Source organism: Mugil cephalus, chromosome 16 (assembly GCF_022458985.1).
Source record: "Mugil cephalus isolate CIBA_MC_2020 chromosome 16, CIBA_Mcephalus_1.1, whole genome shotgun sequence".
NCBI classification, from domain to species: Eukaryota; Metazoa; Chordata; class Actinopteri; order Mugiliformes; family Mugilidae; genus Mugil; species Mugil cephalus.
In genome coordinates this window covers 20,155,807-20,180,680 of record NC_061785.1, presented here as the reverse complement: position 1 = coordinate 20,180,680, position 24,874 = coordinate 20,155,807, and the positions used below count along the sequence as shown (strand labels likewise).

Sequence of the window (24,874 nt, the reverse complement as noted above, 5' to 3'; positions counted from 1 at the left end):
TTACTCACCATTGGACCTCCAGAGTCCCCCTGAAAAGATGGAAAGAGCACGGTGTGAATTTTACAAACTCCACACCACATTTACCACGAGGAGAGACAAATAATGAAAAATAAAGCAGCCCACCTGACATGAGTCTTTGCCTCCTGCCAGAACACCAGCACAGATCATGTTGTCTGTGACTGTGCCCACACCATTCAGACAGTCACACTCTCTGTTTCCTACAACTGGTACCTCCACTTCTTGGAGAGTTTCAGAGAATGGTAAAGAAACTAAGGAGGAGGAAATACATGGGAAACATTTTTCAGCTGGAGGTGGATCAAAGACGAGACATGTCAATTCTGGTGTCTGAGGCATATTTATAATAGTAAAAATGAATAAAAAAATCTAAAAAGTACAATTTGTTACTCAATTCTCCCCACTTTACTTGCTCATATGAGTATTTACTGTAAGAAATTAAAATTTAAGGAGCTATTTAGCTCAAAAGTACAAAACTGTCCTTCCTGGATAAAGTCTGGGCTAAAAATAAAGGACAAAATTATGCTAAAAATGTCAAAAATCTTAATAAAAGCATTATTGATACACTGGGGCATAATTGTGTTGGTGTTTGTAATGACACCTACAAATATAGTAACAACACTAAGCTCATTTCCATTTTTTTATTCAAGAAATACTTTTGTCCCCATTTTTGGATTCTCAAATGTCCTTCCTGTGTATCACACATAAAGTGGCTATATGACCATAATTGGATTTGGACACGCTCAGTGGTACGTGATTTACCACCATGATGTGTCTTTCTGGATAACGCTAATAACACATTTATAATTTTTTTACATTTTTAAAATGACCTATTTCATGTGAAATATGACATTGATGTGTTGAAGATTAAGCTTATGTTTTACACAGTAGACCCAGTTAGTGCCCGATTATAAAGGAAAAATAGTTGTTTTGTCCTTCCTGGGTAACGATATGTCCTTCCTGGATGACAAATGTATTCTGTTACCTGATGTTGTACTGTTGTATTTTTGAACTTTTATGGCATTTTTTGTTATCTTTTTCAATGACCTGAACACAGGACATTATCATAGACATTGTGAAGTTATTGCCCAAAAATGAGCATGTTTAAGGGTCAGTTTTGTTCTTGCAGATGCCACTGTCTAATAAAGAAAGGCAAAGACTTTTCAGGACCAGGAAGAACGTTGACCCACAAGCTAGGGCTGAGTATCTTGAGAAAAAGAGAGCAAAGTATTGTGATTTAGTAATGAGGTGATTATGCAGATCAGTTAAAAAGGATTAAAAAATATGTTTACACTTGTTTGCAAAAACCTTTTCAAATCTTTTACAGTTTTCAGTGTCTTTGTAATATGTCTGTTAAAAATTATGTTCCTCAAACAGCCTTTAATGAAATACTTTGACACTGAAATCTTGCAGTGGTCATTCCTGGCTAACAGCATGTCATTCTGGGTAACATTGACACAGTCAAATGATTTAACTCAAATGTCATATTATAATTACAGTATAGTGTTTTTTTGAATTGAGGATACAATAACACCCCTTTTACTTATCCTGTAAAAAAAATTAAGACATTTTCCATAATTTTTCTCTTTTTGGCATGAACTATTGTGTGGCAAACAGGAACGAATGAAGCAATTTCACCATAAAAGTCCAAATACATAACATTAATTCTTATTCTGATGAAAATGTTTTTTTATAAACTTTTAATGCCAACAATGATAAACATTTTAATTAATTTTCAAATCAATTTACGTTATCCAGGAAGGACATTTTTCATGGGAGAAATCATATGATTCACTAAAAAATGTTTATTGCATTCTTAAAACAAATTCCTATTATTGAGTGGTATACAGAACACTTTAATAAAGATAGAAAGTAACTTAAAGAGCATTTTAGCCAATTTGATTTTTTTTTTTTTTTCCACTTTTAAAATCCTTATACGTCTTTGACCCAGGTACAGATTACAGACACATGAACAGTGACCTCAACCAAAAGTAATGATCAGCAAACGTCCAGACTCACCTCCCTCCTGGACTGCACCCCAGCCAGTGACCCAGCTATCAGTGCCGTTGTTGAACACACTGCCACTCGCTGCCAGACACACAGGTCTGATGTAGTCTGTGAAGCTGACTGGTGAGGAGAGTCTGAGCAGAGCAATGTCGTTGTTGCTGGTGTAGCTGTCGTAGTCTGGATGCAAAATGATGGTGGAAACAGTTCTGGACACTTGGTTTGGGTTGTCACCCTGTAGGCTCTGAAGACCCAGAGAAACGCTCCAACCAGACATACTTGCACTGGAGGAGAAAAGACAAAATGCCTTGGTTTTACAATGACAGGAGTGTCTCTGATTAGAATGAAATTACTGTCAACTACTTGTGTTAAAACACATTTTAGTTGCCCACCTGGAGAAGCAGTGAGCAGCAGACATCACCCACTCTTGGTTGATGAGGGAACCGCCACAAACATGGCCACCAAATCTCTGCAGACTAACTTGCCATGGCCAACTTCCAGCTGGAGCATCTTGACCTCCAACAATCCTGGTGTACAGAGGAGTGGTGCCACACACTGGAAAATGGTTGCAGGAAAACACACAATTCAGTTCATTGTTACACGTCTGGTCCAGTTACAAATGAGGTGAAATGCATTTTAGTTTAGGATTCTCTCTGGGTCCATTCATAATGCCATCCATCTGAGAAACACTTTCTTTTAAATGAATATGTCTCAAAGGCTTTGGAGGAACTTTTTTTCAGTTTACAACAAATGTCCACTTGGAGATACAGAGGAACTAGTGAGAGTTTGGGCTGAATGGTCATCGTGACCTTGGAAAATGTGTTTTTGGCCATAACTCAAGAATTTATATGTTAGTGAGGATATAGTTTTTGACAAATATGTAACTAGATAAAATGATGGAATGAAGACATTTTATCACTTTGAAGTTCAAAATCATCTTCACTGTGACGTCATCAAGTTTTACAAAAATACTGCTCAAATACATTCAAGATCTTTACTACATATATTTTGAGTCTGGATGAATACAGATGTAAACTGTAACTCAAACAATTGTTAGAGGAATATAACAAGGAGTTGATGAGCTGATGATTGGACTGTCTGAGCTACTTCCATCCAACTCTACCTAGACATAGTAACCAGAGAGATGTTAATGGTGTGAAGACAAGCAGCGTATTACCGTACCGTGTGAAGACGCGTATAACTGTTCTATAAAGTGTGGTGAAAATAAATGGGCACGTGGGTAGAGCATATAATCCAGAACACACAGGCAAATTGGCCTGATGTTAGAGTTTGGTATTGCACATGCTCCTCAAACTAAAGGATGTTTCTTTCATTAGGTCCCTGCACCTTTTACACCTTTTAGTGAAGAGTTTGTTTCTTTTTCTGTACGTTGTGATAAGTAAATGTTTAGTTCTTATTCATTATTAGATTATTAACTGTCTCATCTAAGAAGAGCATCTCATCCCTCCAGAGGTCACTTTGAACACACACACACACACACACACACACACACACACACACATACACACACACGCACACACACACACAGAGAGCCTTGGAGAGCATGTGACAACATTGCTAATCTGCCCTTAGAAATCCATACCAGGCACAGCAACACAGTGCACTGATCCTTGACCTTTTCGCAACCTTTCTCGATCGTCTTTGCTTGGCAAGAAGGGGGGACCAGCAAGTCTGCAAAAGGTCGCACATGGAGGGAGTCAGGGTGATCAACACTTTTCATCCTCTTAAATTCCTCGCTCGTTGGAATTACATAACACAACATTTAAAGAGAAGTGGGCACAGAAATTTGATGACAGTGGTACATTTTATAGCTAGTGAGCATGAAAAGAGCTTCACTTCCTGCACAGGGGCAGAATGAGTCAGCGCATACAAGTGTGACGGTGTGAGAAAAGAAAGGCCTCACCGGTTGGTCATTTACCAGTCAGGAAGAAATTATTCATCTTTTCAAATATCAGTGAGTTACTGGCCAGCTGTTAATTATGTAACTGGTATTAGAATTCTGTAATTAGTCACAAAGTATCTGAAGAGAGACAACAGAGAGACAGAGAGATAAGATTACAGGGGAAGTTGAGCAAAAAAATGGGAAACGGTTACTGTTTCATGAGGGGGAGGATGTCTCAGTCATGAAATGGTAACGGGGACAATCAATCAACTCATACATCAGATCTTTTTGGTATTTGACTTGTCTTGGAAGAAGCCAACCAACAGTAGAAACAGAAGAAAGGAAGTTCAATTCAATTTTATTCATATAGCGTCAATAACAAATTGCATAGATATGTCACAGGACAAAAAAGAAAAAAAGTAAAACTAAAAGTGCAAGTACAACTGTGAACAAGCCTTTCTGCTGCAGCCTTAACTACAGTTTAAAGTGATGGTCTCATGTTCTTATTTCTTTGGTTTCATATCATTAATTAAGTTCTGGTTACCATGAATTTAACAATACCAATGCTGTGTACAATCAAGGTCCAAAATAGCCTGTTCTTTAGGTCTATCAAACAGCAAGAGTTTGTCAGTGTGATAACCCCTCCTACATCTGAGTTCCTCTAACTGAGAGTCTTGGTTTGGAGCTGTCACCTTGTGATTCTTGCATTTTGCTTTCACCATCTCCCTCTTTGGGGCTCAGCAGCAGAAGCATTTTTTGAAGTTACCTGTATGAGCTCAGATTTTTAGCTTTTTTTCTTTCCATGGGACTAACACAATGGGCTGGGTAATTGTTGCTACACTGTTCTTGTCAGGTAAGTCTGTGCATTCAGATCTTGTCTTGCATCATATTTGCCAACAGTTTTTAATTTGACCTTTTTATTTTATTTGATTACATGACATTAAGCAAGCTGTAAGCTGTTTGATCCCCATTGCATGCAGCAAATGTTATTAATGACAACAATTATTTGTGGAATTTGACATAGATGCAGATAGAAAAACAATTTAAGATGAAAATATGTGCCTTTTATCCTTTCATCCTGAATATGAGAGAAACTGTGAAGATTTACATTCTAAATAAAGGACTCTAAAAAAAATGTATTGCTCAATAAATTGATTTCCGTGAAAATATGTTTTATAAAGAGCCACTGTGTGGTACTAACATTTCAGCTAAAGACCTCATCTGGCGCTGGCTGCTTTTCTTGTGTGGTGTTGAAGTGCTATTAAAGTTTATACACATTTCAGTCCACACATCCTCTTCATCTGTTTCAGTGACACCCTTACTGCAGCCATTTACGTGGTATTTTCTGTCACTTTCCTGCTGAAGCAACAAAGACTATAATGGCTCAACAGGGGCTTTTTCAATGATGAAAAAACAAAACAAAACAAAAAAAGGCCGTGAGCTGAAGAACTATTTTGATTTATTTCCTATTATTTCTTGTAAATTCCACAGCAGCAGAACTCTCACACGATGTCACTATTGGACACTGAAATGTAAATGGAATTAACAGATGACAGTAAACAGCGCCCTGCCATATATATGAGAACATGTTTTTTAGGAGGCTAATTTAAGAAAATGTCATGTACTTCCCAAAAAAGCAAAACTTGAGCAGCAAAAAATGGTGAGGAAATCTCACATGTAGGCTAGTAGAGAAGAGAGACTTCCTATCAGCTGCAGTGGAAGATACTATATTGTTGCTTTTCTTTTAAGTTAATATAGAGTTCAAACTGTTTTTACAAATTGGAGGAAATGTTTAAAGGTTATAAATTGCAGGCGTTGTAAAAATTATATATGCCTGCATATGCATGCATGGATAGACAGTTATAGAGTAAAATAGGTTGAAAGGAAACACTGAAAACAACAGGCCAGGAAAGGATCTCACACACAGGAACGTCCTGTTTGGTCAAATCTGGTTTACGTCAACTTGACCTGGACATGGGAACAATGACAATTTCCATTCACAAAACCATAAGTTGGTCAAAACTCAGAAAACATGATTCTATTGCAAAGAACGGGTTATCATTTATCACACACATCCACTTCTGTGTGATTTCTAATAGTAAGTGGCAAGAATTAGAGTCAACAGGGTCAGCCTCGCAGACAACACAGGCTTCACAATGAATCCTTGAACGTAAAAAGAATCATTCCTTCTGAGCCACTATGTTGAATATGTCTGACTTTGGTGCTCCCTAGTGGCTTCAGAATAAGACACCGTGGGCAGACCGTACTGTTACACCCCAGAGATAGACTGAAGGCAACACAAAGACCAATGACATCACAAACAAAAACACATAGTTAGATTAATTAACTTCCCATAATCACATTGCGATAAACGGTTTCTCTCTTCTGATTCCTTCAGTGTTAAAAGCTGCTCTTTGTTTCAATATTGATCCCGTGGCTTGGAAGACCCTGAACAACTCTGCAGCAGGTTTTGGCTACAAGGTGGTGCAAAGACAATCAGAGTAAGTCAGACGATGCATTGTGGCGCTAAATGTGGGTTTTATGCAAGATGCAAGATTTGATCAGCTAACAACTCTTAATACACTGCCCTCACCACACTGATTTTGTATTTTTTTTTTTTTTTTACTTTTTATTAGATTGGTCGTCAGTGCCCCACTTGAACAGTATTCACCAAATGACAGGGGGGAAATATTTACCTGCAACATCAACAGCGAATCCTGTGCTAGAGTGTCACCTTCAGGTGGGCAACTTTTTATTTCTCGACGTCTTCACGGGGTTTCTACTCATACTGCATCACACACAAATGTATTTTATGTTTTAATGTGGTTTAACTATCTTTAAACCTCTGTCGAATCGTTCCCTTACAGTGCCGAATTTTGCAGTGAACATGTCTCTTGGTTTGACATTGAAAGCTAATCCCACCACACAGGAAACACTGGTGAGTAGGTGAACTGCAGAGAATTGCAGAGGTTTGTGCTACTTGGAAATATATCTATATTTTTGTTTTACTACTGATCAGGATTGGTCTCTTTTCAGGCGTGTGGTCCGACCATTCCTAAGGACTGTACAAGTATCACCATGTACAATGGTCTGTGCTTTCCCATTACAACTTCCAATCGTGTTCAACCATCCATACCTTCCTCTATTGAAGGTAAAAGTATATTGAATTGAAAGTTGACAGTGTACTAATGTCATTTAGTAAAAAGCCCAGAATCTGGAGGTTGCATGATACTAAAAGGAAAAATGTTCAAAGGATCGCTTGATTAATTATGCTCACTGGTCAACAGAGTGCCGGTGGACAGAAGTTGCTTTTCTGCTGGATGGTTCAGGCAGCGTGTTTTCACGCGATTTTCAAATCATGAAGAATTTTGTTAAAAATCTGGTCCGGTCATCTCTGCAGGGAAACACACAAGTAAGAGGACCGTGGTCCCAAAGACATAAAATAATTACACAGTTTGCATAAAATAAATGAATAATTGTGTTCTTTTCTTTCAGTTTTCTATTTCCCAGTTCTCTTGGGACCCCACAGTCCATTATTACTTTGATAATTTTTTCTCATCTACACCATGGGAGACTAAAATTGACAATATATTCCAATTAGGGGGAGGAACCTACACAGCAAAGGCCATCAAACATGTTGTGTGAGTGCTGTTATTCTGCCATTATATGATTTAAATGCTAAAGTATGACATCTTCACCTTGATTTCCTGTCCAGACAATTTTTTAACATGATGAATTTAATCATTGTGTGGACTTCACTGATACAACTGCTTTCAAAAGAGGCATTGTATGAATTAAAGTTTTACACCATGTGACTGAAACAGACCCAACCAAAGCTGGACGTAAAAACTGTCAATTAAAATTATACATCCTCAAATAAAATTTGAATAAGTCATGAAAGGAATAGCACTAAAAATGAGGGTTATATGGGTAATAAAGATTAAAATATAATTTTCTCATTTGGCAGTAACAACGTTTTCACATCACAAAGAGGTTCCAAACCAAATATGAAGAAGGTCTTGATCGTCATTACTGATGGAGAATCTCAAGACCGTCCTTCGTTACCGGAAGCTATACATTTAGCTAATCAGAAAAACATTATTCGATTTGCTATTGGGGTGAGTACAAATTATTGATAAATATTTTGGATCTAGATGTGGGTTCACTGCTAGCTTGTGTGTTGAAGAGTGAGTTGAGTAATTCTCTGTATTCCCCTAGTTTAAAACGTAATTTTAATAACTCAATCCATATAACATCTTAATCACGTTGTTTCAATGTCCCTAGGTGGGGAGTGCATTTAGGAAATATGCGGCAAAAAGAGAACTGGACACCATTGCATCTGCTCCTTCAAATGATTATGTGTTTCAAGTGGACGGCTTCGGAGCACTTGAAAAAATAAGACAGAATTTGCAAAACAAAATCTTCTCCATTGAAGGTGCTAATGTAAACTAAACATCAAATCTTCAACGTTGAAATTACTGTACATGTTCTATCATTGACCATTGCTACCTCAAGCCATAATGTCTCAGACTGTTGTAGTTTGCCTTTTAAGTACTTTTTTGCTTTTCTGTCACAGGATCTCAAAGCAGCGGCGAGTCTCTGAAAATGGAAATGTCTCAAGAGGGATTCAGTGCAGCCTATGTGCCTGGGGTAAATAAAATCACAGGAAGGCGACTGGACAGTGACTGGACTGGAGGTTTTAGTGTCATCCTGGTTATAAGAATGAGGAGACTTGATGTATTTAAAACTGTCTCATATCATATAGGTTAAGGTACATTTTAGCCTCATCGTTTTACAGATAGTGTCGTGGTGGAAATGATAAAAACAGTATGGGTGTTATCTGGTTAATGGAATGGATTGGTTGGCATGACAACTTTTGGTCTACATGATGTCACATCCTGTTTCCATAGCGTCAAATAAGCAACTAAAATAAAACTCATCAGAAAAATGGACACTTGAGTATGCATCAGCATTATACTAACTACCTAGAATGGCTAAAGCCATCCTTGAATTATTATTTTTTCAATGTGTATTTTAGTGTTTTATTTTGGTTCAAGTCGCATCCACTAACATGGAGGGGTGGAGCTTATGACCTATACTGCAGCCAGACACCAGGGGGAGCTCTACTTGCTTTGGCTTCACTCTTGGGGAGCTGCTCCATCATCCATATTTATACAGTCTCTGCTCTATTCTCTATTCTAATATATTATATAAGTCTTACAGTAGGTAGATTAGCTTCTCTAGCTGCTAGAGACATACAACTGAGAGGTGGTTATCATTTTTTTCCTCAAATATTATGCAAAACACTTTTAACTCATTACTCCTTTGTCTACATTGCAGGAATTCAGTTGGCAGTTGTTGGTGCAAACCAGTGGAGGGGAGGATACGTAAAATACTCAAGTACTCGATCCTCAAGACCTCTCAAGACCAGTTCCTTTGAGCCTGCTTTTCTACAGCCTGACAGTTACCTTGGTAAGAATATTACACTAACAATAAACTACACACACACTGTACCTACTGTGTAGGAGCCATACTGTTGCACTGGTGGATTATTCGCCTTTTGATTTGTTTGGTCTGGTTGCCACGTTGATGCACAGGGCTTGGGTCACGTGGGCACTGGGGGATGATTGCCGTAGGTGATATAGGGAGCTGGTTCACCTGCACTGAGGGAGGAGAGAGGCGAGTGTTAGGTAGCTTTTTTTTTTTTTAGTAATTTTTGTTGACCGCTTTTGTTCAGTTTTTTTTTTTTTTGCTTTGTTACATATTCGCTACCAGTGTACACCTTCACCATCTTTTGGCGTATGTTATCTGAAAGCCGCTGAAGTAGCTGCGAGTGATTTATTAAATGCTTAAACTCACCTGGACTCAGCGTGCTTACATGAACCAGCATCAGCGCGTCACACAAAATATACAGGACCTCACCTCATCCTCTCAAGTGACTTTTGAATGACAGGCAAGTCATTACATACTGTACATCATCATGCACAGTGCATGTGCTGCATGTGTGTAAAGTTTGACAGCAACACATTGATCAGAACAGGAAATTCACCGAAAAAATGTCAAATGAGAAATAAGGAGTTGAATATACGAACATGTTTAATACAAGTCACGTTGTTTTGTTTTTGCATTTAATGTGATACACAGAATTCTCCTCACCACTGGAATATACACACTAGCTAAACTTGGATATTTGATATTTTAACTGATGACCTTGCTTGACTGTTTTGAATTCTAGGTTATTCTATGGCAGTTGCTGAAACTTCAAGTGGCACAGTGACAATTGTTGGTGCTCCACGATATCAGCACAGAGGAATTGTGATGGTTGTTGATGAAAGCATGACACATTATAAAATGATAGATCCATATCCACAGCAGGTATGTATTTATGTGTAAGCCATACGGTCCTGAAAGACAACATTATCAGAATTGTGCTTCATTATGCTGTTTGCACGGTTTCAGCAATCTGGTGAATACTTTGGGGCAGAGGTTTGTGCCATGAGCATGAGCAGCCAGTATACTGACCTCATCCTCATATCCGCCCCAATGCATATGGAATCCGAGAGAGAGGGAAGAGTTTATGTGTGCCAGTTGAAGTATTTGGTAAATGACATTATTGTTTTCTAATGACACAATTCATCTATTTTTCTACTTTTAATAAACGTGTAACATTCACTTTCATCCTTATGCTTTCACCAGACAGTTGAGTGTCACTTTGACTCTCCGTTAGTATTAAGAGGGGCTGAATCCAGCAAAGGAAGGTTTGGGTCTTCTCTTGCTGTGCTGCCTGATTTAAATACAGACGGGATCAGCGATTTAGCAGTTGGAGCACCTTTGGAGAATGATGGCCAAGGCAGCATCTACATATTCCATGGCGAAAGAAGACCAAGTATCAATCCCATTTACTCACAGGTGAGCAACAATAGAGAATTCTCAAAGGACAATAAACACATTCGCCATCTGGGGTCTGTTTGCCACTGCTTTTAAAGTCTCTATAATTTCAGTAATTCAAAATTTCTCCTTTACACAGAGAATAACTGGCTCTGAAGTCAAGTCAGGACTGAAGTATTTCGGCTTGTCGATCAGTCAGGAGTCTTTAGACCAGAGTGGAGATAAACTGCCAGACTTAGCGGTGGGATCAAAGGGCACAGTTGTCTTACTCAGGTATGTCCAAAGTACTCTAATCAAGCACTGTTTTGTCAAGTGTAAGTATACCATTTTTGGTCATTTGTAACCTACTGTACACCACAGATTGTGCATAAAAAATGGATGTAAACACCAAGTCTTGAAAGTGAAGCCAATGCAAAAGTATGTGGAATATCATTGATGGTCATTAAGTGCTTTCTCCAAAAATACACCATATTGCCAACGGTATAGACCTTTCTTCCAGAAGTGTACTTGTGAGGTTAGACACTGATGTTGGATAAGAAGGTTTCATGGTGTGCTATAGACCACTGCATCCGGCACTTTGCATTGCACTTGGTGATGTATGGCTTGGATGCAGCTGCTGGGCCATGGAAGCCCATTCTATGAAGTTCTCTACGCACTGTTCTTGAGCTAATCTGAAGGCATCATGAAGTTTTGAGGTCTGTAGCCATCGACTCTGCAGAGAGTTGGTGACCTCTGGGCACTATGCGCCTCAGCATCCACTGACCCCGCTCCACTTTGTTATAATATCACTGACAGTTGACAGTGTAATATTTATTTGACCAAAAATGTCAAACTCAAATCTAATGTCAGAACTGTAGTCTACACCAATGGGTGATGTCACTGTGGCAACATCCATCATTTACAAGGCTCATGATGTATTGTTTTTGTCAGTGTCTTTTGTAATGTGTGAAGACCAAAGCAAAGGTTGGTCAGTCGTGACATCTCGGCCAGTTTCTTTCTTTTCTTTTTCTTTTTTCTTTTTAATAACACCTTAAAAAAACCAAAGCTGTTTCACATGTTTTTTCTCACCTTTTCCAGATCAAGACCTATCGTCATGGTTGAAGCTACTGTGTCATTCGACCCAAAGATAATCCCTACTCAAAATGTAGACTGCTCAGTAGCACTGCAGAACACAGCTACAATCTGCTTTACCATGACCAGTCTCACTTCAGTATCTACAGGTTCCTCAGGTGACAAACCTACCGTCTGTCCATTCTTTGGTATGTTTGTTCAGTGTACCATTCAAATGTAACTCTGATCTATTCCAGCTCAAGCAACAATCAAACATACTTTCACACTGGATGCCACTCGCAAAGCCCCAAAGAATCGAGCTTATATCACTGATAAACAACGAGAGTCGACCAAGACCATTACTGTTTCCTTAAATAGGAAAGAGTGCAGCACCTTGAAATTCTTCATTCAGGTAAATCAGAAGACCCTGATACAACCATTTTGTTTTTAAGAGTCCTCTAACACTGAATCCAAATGATTCTCACAAGCTTGACAAAAAAATATTCATAATAGTGTCCTTTTCCTGCAGGCATGTGCAGAAGATGTTGTCAATCCACTTAGCAATGAGTTAAGATTCACCTTTGAAGGTTTACCATCTTCTTCAGGGCTCAAACCAAGTCTTGCTCAGCAGGCCCAAACTACAGCCATTCATTCAGTAAGTAAATTTCAAAGGCACAAAACTTAGTATTTATGTAGTTAAGAAAAACATATTTGCTTTTGCCACTACTTTTTATGCATTCATTTCATTGTTGCTACATTATTGACCATTTCGCATGTTACTATGTGGAGAGCTCTCCTAGACCATGTCCAGATATCATCACAAACTTTGATTTAATTTGTTGTTTCTGGTAAAATACAATTTACTCCACACTCTCTTTCACAGTTAGGGTTTGAGATCAACTGTGGCACTGACAACCAATGTGTGGATGACTTGAAACTGGATTTCAACTTTACCAGGTGAGGACACGCTACAACACAGTCTTCGCTTACATGCATGATGGGAAGCCAGCAACCTAGGCCTAAAGCAGCAACATACCGGAGGCATATGATACTAACAGGCCTTTAAGATATGATGGGGCTTCGCCTTCAATGGCCTTGTATGTTAAGGAGACGGAGCCAAGGAAGAGAAGCTAAAATTTGAGAAAAATTCTTGTGGCAGCAGTTCGGATAATCTTGGTGCTTTTTGGAGAGCTATTTAGACCTGCTAATAATTAATTACAGTACTTCATTATAGACATAACACAGGCAAGTACAATTTTTACTTTTAGTTTCACCTTGTAATCGGATGTTTGACAGTGTTGAAAAGGTGAAAAAAGGTAGTTCAGGTTTTATGTTCACATTAAAGGATCCATCCCAGTCAAAAGCAACCCAAAGATTCCTCACAGTAGTACTAGAGGCCAAGGTAATACTATATTAATAAATTATAAACCTTTGTAATTATAAAATTAATCTCTGAGTTGCTTTGATCAAAATAAAATTACTTTAGTTTTACCTGAGTTTAGAAGTAAAAAGTTGAAAGAATCCAAACCTTTGTGTCTTCCAGGCACACTTGGAGCTTGGCAGATTTCATTAACCTGGCTTCATAGATAAATATTATTGAGTGTATAGTAGAGGAAATTCATGCAGTGTTTCCTAATGATATTTTCCACAGAAAACATATATAATTTGAAAAGTACTGGTCCTAACAGAGTGCCCTGTGAAACTCCATGACAACTCTTTGTATGAGTGGACAAATTTCGACCTATCTGACATATATATAAGATTCAAACCAGTTTAATGGCAGTACATTTAATCCAGACAAAACAATATTTTATTACAGTGACTGGATTGTGATCAGTTGTGTAGAAAGTTCTCCCCAATTTGGCACAACCCTGACTTTGTGAATAACAAAGTCCCTCTTCACCTCAGCACTTGGAAGCATAAAGGAATAACCCACCTCCATCACCTCTTCCAGGGGAACTTACTTATGAATCACAGAGATTTATTTGATACGTTTGAAATAAGAAATGGAAACTTCCTCCAATACCTACAGGTGACCAAGACAATCAGAAAGAAAATCCCAGTGCTCCAGAACTGCATACAGCCACCACAATTCGTCACCAACATTAAAAAACTCACACCGAAAAAGAAGAAAACCCTCTCTTTAATATATAAGCTGCTATCAACCACACATTTAATACATGTACCAATATCAAAATGGGAAGCCGATCTTTCCCTGTCTACAGACTTTGATTTCTGGACTCAGATCTGCCAAAATATATTTAAAATGACCAAAAACTCGAATTTACAGCTGATCCAGTTTAAAGTACTCCACAGATCACACACAACTCAATACAAGATGTATAGAATGGGCTTCTCCCAATCCGACAAATGTACGCAATGCACCCAAAACTATTCAGATTCTTATTTCCACGCTCTCTGGCTCTGTTCTCCGGTACAGCACTTCTGGTCACTTGTAACACAGAAACTCGCCTTAATTTTGGACTGCAGAATCCCATAAACCCCTAACTTGTGCCTCATTGGTGACCTGGAAACAATCAGTCTTCCTCACCATCTATCACAATCTGTCCTTGTAGCTCTCACCATCGCCAAGAAAACAATCCTTATGAACTGGAAGAACAAACAGTCACTAAACATTTCCCAGTGGTTGAACCTTCTTTCCGATTATATATCATTGGAGAAAATATCTGCTTCCCGAAAAAATCAGTTGACTCTGTTTGCCAAAAAATGGTCTGTATTCTGCGACTCCCTCAACCTTAATTTACATCTAGACTTTGCCTGCTAGCTTTTGCCACTTCTGTTCCACTTACTGTAATGCTATAATAATATTTCTCTTACAGTGATGAATGTCGTTATGGAAAAGATTTTATTGCCCTCTTCATCCAGGTTCACTAAGGAGGATCCCCGGACCACAACACCTTGAGCATGCATTAGGGGTGCCCTACTCCTTCTCACCCCTGGGTTGACCCTGAGCAGTTTACCCGGCTGGCCTCCCTCTCCCCCACGTGGGGTGGCGATGGAGACTTGCCTGGGGTTCCCTGTGGCTTCGGCGCTTGCTCACTTTCCTGGGGTCGTGGTGTATCGGTGGCCGACTCTCCCTGGATCTCCTGGTGGGCCTTGGCGGTCTGGGCTGGCGGGCTCCCTGTCCCCTCCTCTCCCTCCCCTCTGCAGCGCCCTCCTCCCTTCGCCCGGCTCCTCCTCCGGCCTCTCCTTCCTTCCGCTGGTGGCTGGGCCCTCGCTGGTCGTGGGGGGCCTTCCTGGGGTCCGGGGGGCCCCGTCGGTCGGGGCCACGCCCGGCGCCTTGGGGTCGGAGCCTGAGGTGTGGGGGGCTGCCTGAGTACCACCCTGGGCGTGTCCGGTTGCTCCGTCGCGCTGGGGCTGGGGGGGCTGGGGGGGGGGGGGTCTCCGTCCGCCTTTGGGGCACCCCTGCCACCCCGGGGGGTGGATGGGGGGGTAGCTGATGCCATTGCTCGCTGGTCGGTGTTGGTTCTTCCGGGTTTCCTGGGGGTCTGTCGCATCCTGGTTGCTGTTCTGGGCTGAGGGCGGGGTCTGGTCGGGGGACTTCCTGAGTCCTGGGGGCCCTCGCCCCGTCTGTGGGTCCCATGGGCAGCTGTTGCGCCTTGGCCCTGCTGCCGGGGACTTGGCCCTCACTTGCCTGCCTCCTAAATTGCACTCACCTCACACTCCACCATACACTATGTCGCCCATTACAACCAAGGCTAGATACACCACACACACCCATCCCAAGTTTTTAATGCACCTCACCTTAGGGGTCCACCCAGGATCGGTCAGGGTCAGGGCAGGCTGCAGGACAGTAGTGTGCTGCAGTCCTCTGACCCACCTGACCCTCCTGTTTGCCCCCTGTCTTAATGCACCACACCACATCCAGGGTCACAGGGTCACGGTGTAGGGGCTTGCTTCCTCATCAGGGACTGAGGAAGCACAGTAATAGGGACACTGTCACTTTTCATTATCCATTGGCACGGCTTGGGGGGCCTGGTCCTCCGCTAGCAGGGGGATCTTGGGCTGGCGGTCTGTGGCCCCACGGCCGTTGGTAGGGGTATCTACCTAGGTTCCTCTTGGTGTCCTCTTGGCCTGGCTTTGTCTCCTGGTGCTGCGTGGCGACGGGTTCGTGGCGGCTTCCTTGGGTACCCGGTTGTTCCGGTATCGACTGGTTCGGGTGGTGGCTTGGTGCTTCCCCTCTCCCTTCGATGGGGGGCTGGGGTCTCTCCCTGGCGGGTGGGGGTTCTCTCTTCCCGTGGTCTCCCTGGCCCGAGTGCGCCAGGGGCATGGGGCCGGCTCCCTGGCCCCCCTGCTCGGATGGCCTGCCCCTGGTTGGGCGCTGGGCAGGTGCCCGTCTGCGGGGGCTTTGCTGGGCTCCTGGGGGAGTCCTCTCGGCTGGAGAGGTGTCCATGGCTGCCCTGCGGGCGGGGGGTGGGGTCTTTGGGGGGGGTGTTGGCGGCGGTGGGTGGACGGGCTGCGGTGGCTGGGGGGTGTGGGGGGTATGGGGGGCTACTCTGGCCTGCACCGACTTGTGCTCGCTTGGTCGGTCTGGGGGTGTTGGTCATCGCTCGCCATCTGCGCTGGGGTGTGGCTTGCCCCGTGGCTACGGTGGTTCTCTGGTCCTGTCACCCATGCGCCCCACACTGGGGTGGAGGTTCTCGGGCGCTGGGGCTTCTGACCTGACTCTGGGCCCTGGTAATGGTCTCACTCATATTTAGGGAATGCCCACATGCATGTGTGTTGTCACCTGCCAGCCCGTGCTGGATCACATCAAAAAGAATTGATGAGTCCCGGCTATTAAGGGCTGGATTATTGTTTTCACTTTATCACTACGTGCCCTATGGCAGACTTCTCTCCTTCCATTGGGACACCCTTACCCCCCCTGGACTCTCTCATCTCTCCAGAGATGACTGTACCCAGTCATACTTGAGTGAGGTGACTTGGGAAGCACAGAACCCTGCACTCCACTAGTTCCTACTAGCACCACATGTATCTCCTCCACTGTCCATCCTTCTACATCTTTTCTTTCCTTTGTTCCCCCCCTCTATCCACTGAGGTGTAGCACTGCCCTCCCTGCCACACAAGGTCACTACACTCAATAAAGATCAACAGGACAGTTCTCAGGGAGGGCTGGTGATGGTCACACTCACGCACTGAAGTAATAAAGCTTTCAGCTGCAAGAATATAACTGCATCAAACTCATATAATGTTGACACCCTGTGGTGTTCAACTATGCAGACAAATGCAGACAAAACAAAAAAAAAAAAAAAAAAAAAAAAAAAGAAGTAAAAAGTTGAAAGAATCCAAACCTTTGTGTCTTCCAGGCATACTTGGAGCTTGGCAGATTTCATTAACCTGGCTTCATAGATAAATATTATTGAGTGTATAGTAGAGGAAATTCATGCAGTGTTTCCTAATGATATTTTCCACAGAAAACATATATAATTTGAAAAGTACTGGTCCTAACAGAGTGCCCCGTGAAACTCCATGACAACAAACTCCATGACAACCCTTTGTATGAGTGGACAAATTTTGACCTATCTGACATATATATAAGTTTCAAACCAGTTTAACGGCAGTACATTTAATCCAGACAAAACAATGTTTTATTACAGTGACTGGATTGTGATCAGTTGTGTAGAATGTGAAGCTCTAGTTTGAGTCTTGTCTCTCATATTCAGATCCTCATTGGTTGAAGTGGGCATTGATGAGCTTCTGGATGTCACCGTGTCAGTGGAGAATAGAGGAGAAAACTCCTACAGCAGCCACGTTACTCTCACATACCCAGCTGGGCTCTCTTACAGGAAGTTCACAGGTCTTCAGGTAAGGCTCAGGGTCAAAACCTTTTTCACATTGTCTCTGATCATATGTTCTTCTGAGCCACACGTCATTTACTTTTTTCTTTTGTTTGTTTATTTTTTTAATACAGGGAAGAATTGAGTGTAACTCCTTGGACAGTGAAGATGTTTTAAAGCGGGGAAAGACAGATTGCATGATTGACAAGCCCATTTTCAAGGGCAACTCTAAGGTTTGATTGTTATACAGAAGGATTTCTTCTCAGAGCCAAAAGAGGAGGTGGTTTGATTTCTGTCCTTCACATGGTTTTTAGGCTCTCTTCATCGTCTCCTATGGGATTGGAATCACCAGTGAACTTGACAGGAAGCTCTTTATCACAGCAAATGCCACCAGGTACCACTTGTCGACTTTTTATTTATGGAGGTGTCATATTAAATGATTACTACTTTAATATAATAAATACTGATTTCAATAATTGCTCTTCTCCCTGTTAGTGGGAATGAGGTGCGCTCCAGTTCAAGCGATCTCTACAAAATGAAAGAGATTGATGTAAAGTACAGCATCTTTGTTACAATTGAAAGGTTTGTGATGTTTTAGTTGAAACATACAAATATATATATATATAACAAAGTGATCATTTTAAATTAGAATACCTGATAATTGAAAATGTTTATTTAGCTCCCTCAGCTACAACAATTTCTCTTTTGGAAAGAGTAATTTGGAGAAACAAGTCAAGCAGTCAATCAAGGTAAATTATTACTTCAAATAATTCTCTCAGTATTATTTATGATGTTTATTGCTCATATTTAGACTTAAAGCTTGGTCTTTTCTCAGGTCACAAATGTAAACAGGGTGCTGAATTTCACAGTGGTGATCAGGGTTCCAGTAAAGCTCGGCGACAAAGACATCTGGGTGGATTTGAAGAGTCTGCAGGTAATGCATGCCGAAACATTGAGCGATCGGCCCCAGAAATGTCTCAGATGTAGACGTAAGATGCATGGATAGCACAAAATGAGGACCACATCCTGGTCTCTGTTAAACTAACATGACTACATTGGCTCCATTTCAGATCGCAAACTGTCAAAGAGGTCAAGATGAACAGCCTGCTGTCCGAGACTTTGTTGCTCAGATACAGAAAACAAAGTCAGTGGTGAGTGCTGATACAATTTTCCTTTTAAAATTGATCTAATTATAGATATTTTAGAAAATGTATTTGTATTTATTACAAAATACATATTTATTTGTATTTCTAACCTCCTGCAGGACTGCTCTGTAGCCTGGTGTACAGTGTTCAGGTGCAATAAGTTCATGGGAAGAGGGGAGAGTGCGACCTACAATATCTCTGCCAACGTTAGCTCACAGTGGATCGAGCAGGTAATTTGTGTATATTCGACAGTAAGTGCTACACTGTGTCGCATAATATTTTGCTCATACAACATTTTTTTTTTTTTAATTCTCAGATTGGACTTCAATCTGCTAAATTCCTCTTGACCAGCACGGCGAGCCTGGAGTATGACAGAAACCAGTACATCTTCTTTTCAGCGAGATCTAACAACAACCCCCCTGTTCAGAAGGTGATGCCAGATTTTATCCACTCGTGTTATTTGAGGCATAAAAAAGCTTGAAACTGACCCACATTCTGTCCCGTCACATCTCAGGTTGAGGCAGAAATAGAAGTGTATCCTGAACCAGATTTCACCAAAGAGATTGTCGGAGGATCGCTGGGAGGGTTGGCTTTCCTAGCTTTACTCACAGCCGGCCTGTATAAGGTAAGACACTGGACATACACTACTTTAACTGACTGAGCATTACAGGAAAATGCAGCCAGTAAGAGTGCAATGCTTTGTAATTATTAAATATGTATTCAGTAGTTCTCCTCTCTTCTAATTTGGTACTAATTTATTTATACTCCAATGCAACAATGACATATGTGTATAACTTTTTTGTCCCCTTTATACTTTAAGGCTGGATTTTTCAAGAGTAAATACAATCAGATGATAAGTGAAAGTGCAGAAGGAGAGGAGGATCCTGGGGCCGATGAAGATGCAGCCTGAGCAAAATAGAATAATGTAAAATATCTGTGTCAGCAGTTATTTTAGACACAAGCTTTTTGTGGAGAGACGCTGAAGGCCACCTATAGCAATTTGTAACGTCAAATGTGTTTGAGTATTTTAAGAATGTTATCAGTATGTTTCCTTGCTGTCAGACAGTCCTCTATGATGGAAAACAAATTGATGTGTGAGTCTATGCTTTCTTCATAGCCCTCAATGATAGAAAAAAAAAGGTGACACAACATGGAATTGTTGTGTCTAACCCAAGCCTGACAACCAGGCAAACAGGGTTTTTATTTTATTTTCATTCGATACATTGAAAAATGCTTGGTTTTGGCAGAATTCACTCCCTTAGTCACTCATTCATTTGGGGTTTGGAGCCCAACCAGAATTGAAGAAATCCACGTAAATGTCTTCATTAATACTGAGTAGTTCTATATTTCAGCACTATGAAATGAATCTACTGAAATACCCAGAGCAGGAAAAATAGTTGTCAGATACAACTTATCAGATCATTAGCACGTACTGGTTCATTTATAGGGTCACGCTCATGAAAGGGTTAGAATTGCTTTAAGTTCCAATCGAAGGCTGGACTGTAAACATAGCGGCTATAAGTGTCTAGTGAGTGATTATTACTATGTGGTACAATGCGACAGGAGCTTTAGAGTTACGTTTTACACTTTTGTAATCCTCAGTTTGAACTGAGCAGCTTATTAAGACTCTGACCAAAGAAACCTTTCTGTATCTATATTTTTCAAATATTGTGTATTAATTGTGTAGAATTTAAAACTTCTTTACAAGATAACCTGTTTCATTAAATAATGTACTGTTTAACCTTTAAAGAACATGCTTAACAGCTGGGTACTACTGTTTGAATATTTTTCATATTGACATTGTGAAATGGTGTAAGAATTCTGAAATGAAATAAAAGGACATTTATTGTATGATTGATCAGTATTTATTATATAAATATGACTAAATTACAATACATTTGTCGACACTAGGTAACAGCAGTGAATAGAATAATTTAAAACTTTCCCTGATTCAACTGGATTCATTAAAAAAAATCCTTTATTTAAGAACAAAATGCTCTTTATTGCTTTACTGTTATAAAATGTAAACTTCTTCGGAAATACCTCATGTTAAGATTTGTTTTCATTACTGTATGTAAGTATATAAATCAGAGGTTACCGAGAGATTTCACGGCTGTCACTACTGTGGGTCAACTGCCTACATCGACACAGACAACAGAGACATTGAGGTTATGGGGACAGTGAAAGACAGGAACAGAGACAATGAAAAACGTGGTGAATCTTCTGTTAGAACTGCTGCAGGAGAAGGCAGATCCCCCACTGACTTTTCAATGAATGATCCAAATCTTGAAGTCTTGAAAAAGACCTGGACATCTGCACGGGCCGATTTACTCCCACTCATTGTTACAGCAGCTACCTGGAACCAAGATTTGTCTGACTCGCACAGCAGAGGGCCCCCTCGACCCCCCTAAAAAAACATTAAAAAAAAACAACATGAGTTTGAAAATCCATGCCAAAAAGGTTTCAGAAAAACTGATAGATGGGATTTTTCTTCACCTCTCGAAGGTCCATGGTGTTAGTGCAGATGTTCTGTGAATCAGACACATTCCCACAGCTTGCCACTTGAGTTTCTAGGTCTCGAAGAGAGGATCTGGCTTTACTGACACCTACAAGAATCACAAGAACAGTTTTTGTGGATTATCAATTGATGGCTGTCATTGCACTTGCTATAAGAGCAAACCTTGCAACAAACACAAAAGCTAGATATAAGCTTACCTCTTCTTTGGGGTCCGTTGTCCCAACCTGCCACCCAACACTGGCTGCCAATTGGGAAGGGTCTGGTGTTGCTGATGTCCAGACACACAGAGCCATCAGTGGGGGTATATGACTACAGAGCCATCAGTGGGGGTATATGACTACAATATTATTATTTGCATTTAGTACAGCTCATGTTCAGAGTGTGGTGAAAATTGTCTGTGTGTTTTCTAATAAGGAAAGGTTGGTTTATTGTTGAAAAATGTTGTTGTCTAGTAGGATACGGTATCTAACTTCTACCAGCAGAGGGCGCGTTCGCTACACTGGGTATTCAGGGACAAGGGACATCTCGCGTGAATACGTTCAGAGAACAAGAACAATGATGTTGTGGATGTTATTTGAGGTTTTGTTGTAGAAGAAGGTAGACCAGGACAAACTAGACAAAGCCTGGCTTATCAGAGCTGATGTGGGAGTTGATCCAGGACTGGTAACGGGACACTCTGGAGTAGACTCCTGGCAGACCGGGCCGAGCACAGCCAAAACCAAAACTGACAACACCAGACTGGACCCAGATTGAGCCCTGCTTACTCACCATTGGACCTCCAGAGTCCCCCTGAAAAGATGGAAAGAGCACGGTGTGAATTTTACAAACTCCACACCACATTTACCACGAGGAGCGACATGACATAAAGCAGCCCACCTGACATGAGTCTTTGCCTCCTGCCAGAACACCAGCACAGATCATGTTGTCTGTGACTGTGCCCACACCATTCAGACAGTCACACTGTCTGTTTCCCACAACTGGTACCTCCACTTCTTGGAGAGTTTGAGGGAACGGTAAAGAAACTAAGGAGGAGGAAATACATGGGAAACATTTTTCACATGTAGGTACAGATTACAGACACACGAACAGTGACCTCAACCAAAAGTAACGATCAACCTCCAGACTCACCTCCCTCCTGGACTGCACCCCAGCCAGTGACCCAGCTATCAGTGCCGTTGTTGAACACACTGCCACTCGCTGCCAGACACACAGGTCGGATGTAGTCCGTGAAGCTGACTGGTGAGGAGAGTCTGAGCAGAGAAATGTCGTTGTCGCTGTTGTAGCTGTCATAGTCGGGATGCAAAATGATTGTGGAAACAGTTCTGGACACTTGGTTTGGGTTGTCACCCTGTAGGCTCTGAAGACCCAGAGAAACGCTCCAACCAGACGTACTTGCACTGGAGGAGAAAAGACAAAATGCCTTGGTTTTACAATGAGAGAAGTGTCTCTAATTACAATGAAATTACTGTCAACTACTTGTGTTAAAACACATTTTAGTTGCCCACCTGGAGAAGCAGTGAGCAGCAGAAATCACCCACTCTTGGTTGATGAGGGAGCCGCCACAAACATGGCCACCAAATCTCTGCAGACTAACTTGCCATGGCCAACTTCCAGCTGGAGCATCTTGACCTCCAACAATCCTGGTGTACAGAGGAGTGGTGCCACACACTGGAAAATGGTTGCAGGAAAACACACAATTCAGTTCACTGTTACACGTCTGGTCCAGTTACAAATGAGGTGAAATGCATTTTAGTTTAGGATTCTCTCTGGGTCCATTCATAATGCCATCCATCTGAGAAACAATTTCTTTTAAATGAATATCTCTCAAAGGCTTTGGAGGAACTTTTTTTCAGTTTACAACAAATGTCCACTTGGAGATACAGAGGAACTAGTGAGAGTTTGGGCTGAATGGTCATCGTGACCTTGGAAAATGTGTTTTTGGCCATAACTCAATAATTTATATGTTACTGATGACATAGTTTTTCACAAATATATAATTAGATAAAATAATGGAATGAAGATATTTCATCATTTTGAAGTTCAAAAACATCTTCACTGGGGACTTCCGGGTTACGCCATGTGGTACTTAGAAGCAGGCTGTCCGAGCCCCGCACCTTTTCTGTTTAGTTTATTCATAAAATACCTTTCATCGTCACATAGTGCTTTATCCTGAAACAGTTACTACGCTTAACAAAACTCCTGAGGCAGAATGAGTAAAGTGGGTAAATTGGGTGGTAAAACTGAAAAGCAGCAGGAGGCTAAAGCCTGTAGCAACATGGTGGAAGATCCTGTGGCACCATTAACGAAGGAGACACTTGTCCTAGAACTTGAAAAGATGAGAAGGAGTATGAACTCACAGCTCTACTAAATAGCTCCCTGGAACCTTTCCAGTTGTCAGTCGAATCATTTCAGCTGAGCTGGCGGCACAAACTTCTACTATCAGAGAGATGGAGACTAGCTTATCCGACCACAGCGACAGGATAACGCAACTAGGACTGGATGAGTGCGGGCTCCAGTCTGTCCTGTGATCGGTGGTGAAAGAGAATACGGAGCTCACGGCGAAAGTGGAGGACCTGGAGTCCCGCTCAACACGCCAAAATGTCCGTGTACTGGGACTCCCAGAGAACGTGGAGGGAAAAGATAGGCTAGGGTCTTTATGGCCAAGCTGTTTGCTGATCTACTGGGGGACCTGCTCTCTGGACCGCCTGAGCTGGATCGCGCACACCGCAGCCTGCGGCCGAAACCCCGACTGGATGATCACCACGTCCTGTTATTGCCAGGTTTCATCGTTACATGGAGAAAGAGGCTGTTCTGAGGTGGGCAAAGTCACATAAGGACTCTTCTTACAACGGCCACAGAATCAAAATCTATGAGGATGTCAGCGCAGCGGTGGTGAGGAGGCGAGCAGCATTTAACCCGGTCAAGGGGTTTCTCTACCAGCGGGGAGTGAAGTTTGGTGTGCTGTACCCAGTGCGCCTCCGAGTCACCCACAACAACAGGGAGCACATCTTCAACTCTCCCGAGGCCGCGGAGACTTTCTACCGGCAGATCTTTCCAGCCTAGGAGGCTATAACGATGGAGTAAAAAATACATTCAGGTGGTGCTATTATGGCTAAGGTATTAGATACAATATGTTGGCTAAGGTATTAGATACAATATGTTATCAGACTTTTGTTGGCCTGCTGTTAAAGTTACGTTCATTCTTTTCGTTATGACAGTAGCAGTAGTCCTAACCGTTTTTGGCTTTATGTGTAGCGTTGCTGTAGGCTTGGGGCTATGCAATGGCACTTTATAATTTACAGTCTATCTGCAATAAAGCCACAACTGTGCAGGCACCTGTGCATTGTTTTGTTACTGAGTATAGCCTCTTTAAAGTTTGCGGTTGCGATGCATTTCTCAGGCTGCTTTCTCTCTCCCTCTTGGTTGACTGTACAATTCAGGGTATAAAAAATACAATGTTAAGAGCAGTTAACACTACAGTTACTCTACAGTTACACTACTCTGGCAGCTCGTCGGTTTCATTCGAGCAGGCATCAGACATCTATTACTGTAT

General features: G+C 41.6%; 2 protein-coding genes and 1 pseudogene across 2 annotated transcripts; 1 reads left to right on the top strand and 2 right to left on the bottom strand.

Moving 5' to 3' along the window:
- Nucleotides 1–1,981: 1,981 nt before the first annotated feature.
- On the bottom strand, nucleotides 1,982–4,675 carry LOC125022835 (serine protease 27-like). Its single transcript, XM_047609775.1, has 4 exons — nucleotides 4,615–4,675; nucleotides 3,623–3,711; nucleotides 2,412–2,632; nucleotides 1,982–2,303 (listed from the first exon to the last, which is right to left on the bottom strand). Exons 1-4 carry the CDS (start codon nucleotides 4,673–4,675, stop codon nucleotides 1,997–1,999), a joined length of 678 nt encoding a protein of 225 aa, XP_047465731.1. The 3' UTR covers nucleotides 1,982–1,996.
- Nucleotides 4,622–19,722, top strand: LOC125022027 (annotated as a pseudogene).
- Nucleotides 19,723–21,324: 1,602 nt separating this feature from the next.
- LOC125022834 (prostasin-like) lies at nucleotides 21,325–23,237 on the bottom strand. Its single transcript, XM_047609774.1, has 6 exons — nucleotides 23,180–23,237; nucleotides 22,827–22,989; nucleotides 22,450–22,718; nucleotides 22,198–22,343; nucleotides 21,519–22,110; nucleotides 21,325–21,409 (listed from the first exon to the last, which is right to left on the bottom strand). Exons 1-5 carry the CDS (start codon nucleotides 23,235–23,237, stop codon nucleotides 21,934–21,936), a joined length of 813 nt encoding a protein of 270 aa, XP_047465730.1. The 3' UTR covers nucleotides 21,325–21,409; nucleotides 21,519–21,933.
- Nucleotides 23,238–24,874: the final 1,637 nt, after the last annotated feature.

Excerpts from the sequence above, each read along its gene's own strand:
- LOC125022834 (XM_047609774.1), bottom strand. The coding sequence starts at position 23,237 with ATGACCATTCAGCCCAAACTCTCACTAGTTCCTCTGTATCTCCAAGTG. Across the intron at positions 22,719-22,826 it reads GCTGCTCACTGCTTCTCCAG|TGCAAGTACGTCTGGTTGGA; the intron begins GTGGGCAACTAA and ends TTTCTCCTCCAG. Across the intron at positions 22,344-22,449 it reads GGGTGCAGTCCAGGAGGGAG|TTTCTTTACCGTTCCCTCAA; the intron begins GTGAGTCTGGAG and ends CCTCCTCCTTAG.
- LOC125022835 (XM_047609775.1), bottom strand. The coding sequence starts at position 4,675 with ATGCTTCTGCTGCTGAGCCCCAAAGAGGGAGATGGTGAAAGCAAAATG. Across the intron at positions 2,633-3,622 it reads GCACTGTGTTGCTGTGCCTG|CTGGACCAGACGTGTAACAA; the intron begins GTATGGATTTCT and ends CCTCATTTGTAA. Across the intron at positions 2,304-2,411 it reads GCTGCTCACTGCTTCTCCAG|TGCAAGTATGTCTGGTTGGA; the intron begins GTGGGCAACTAA and ends TTTCTCCTCCAG.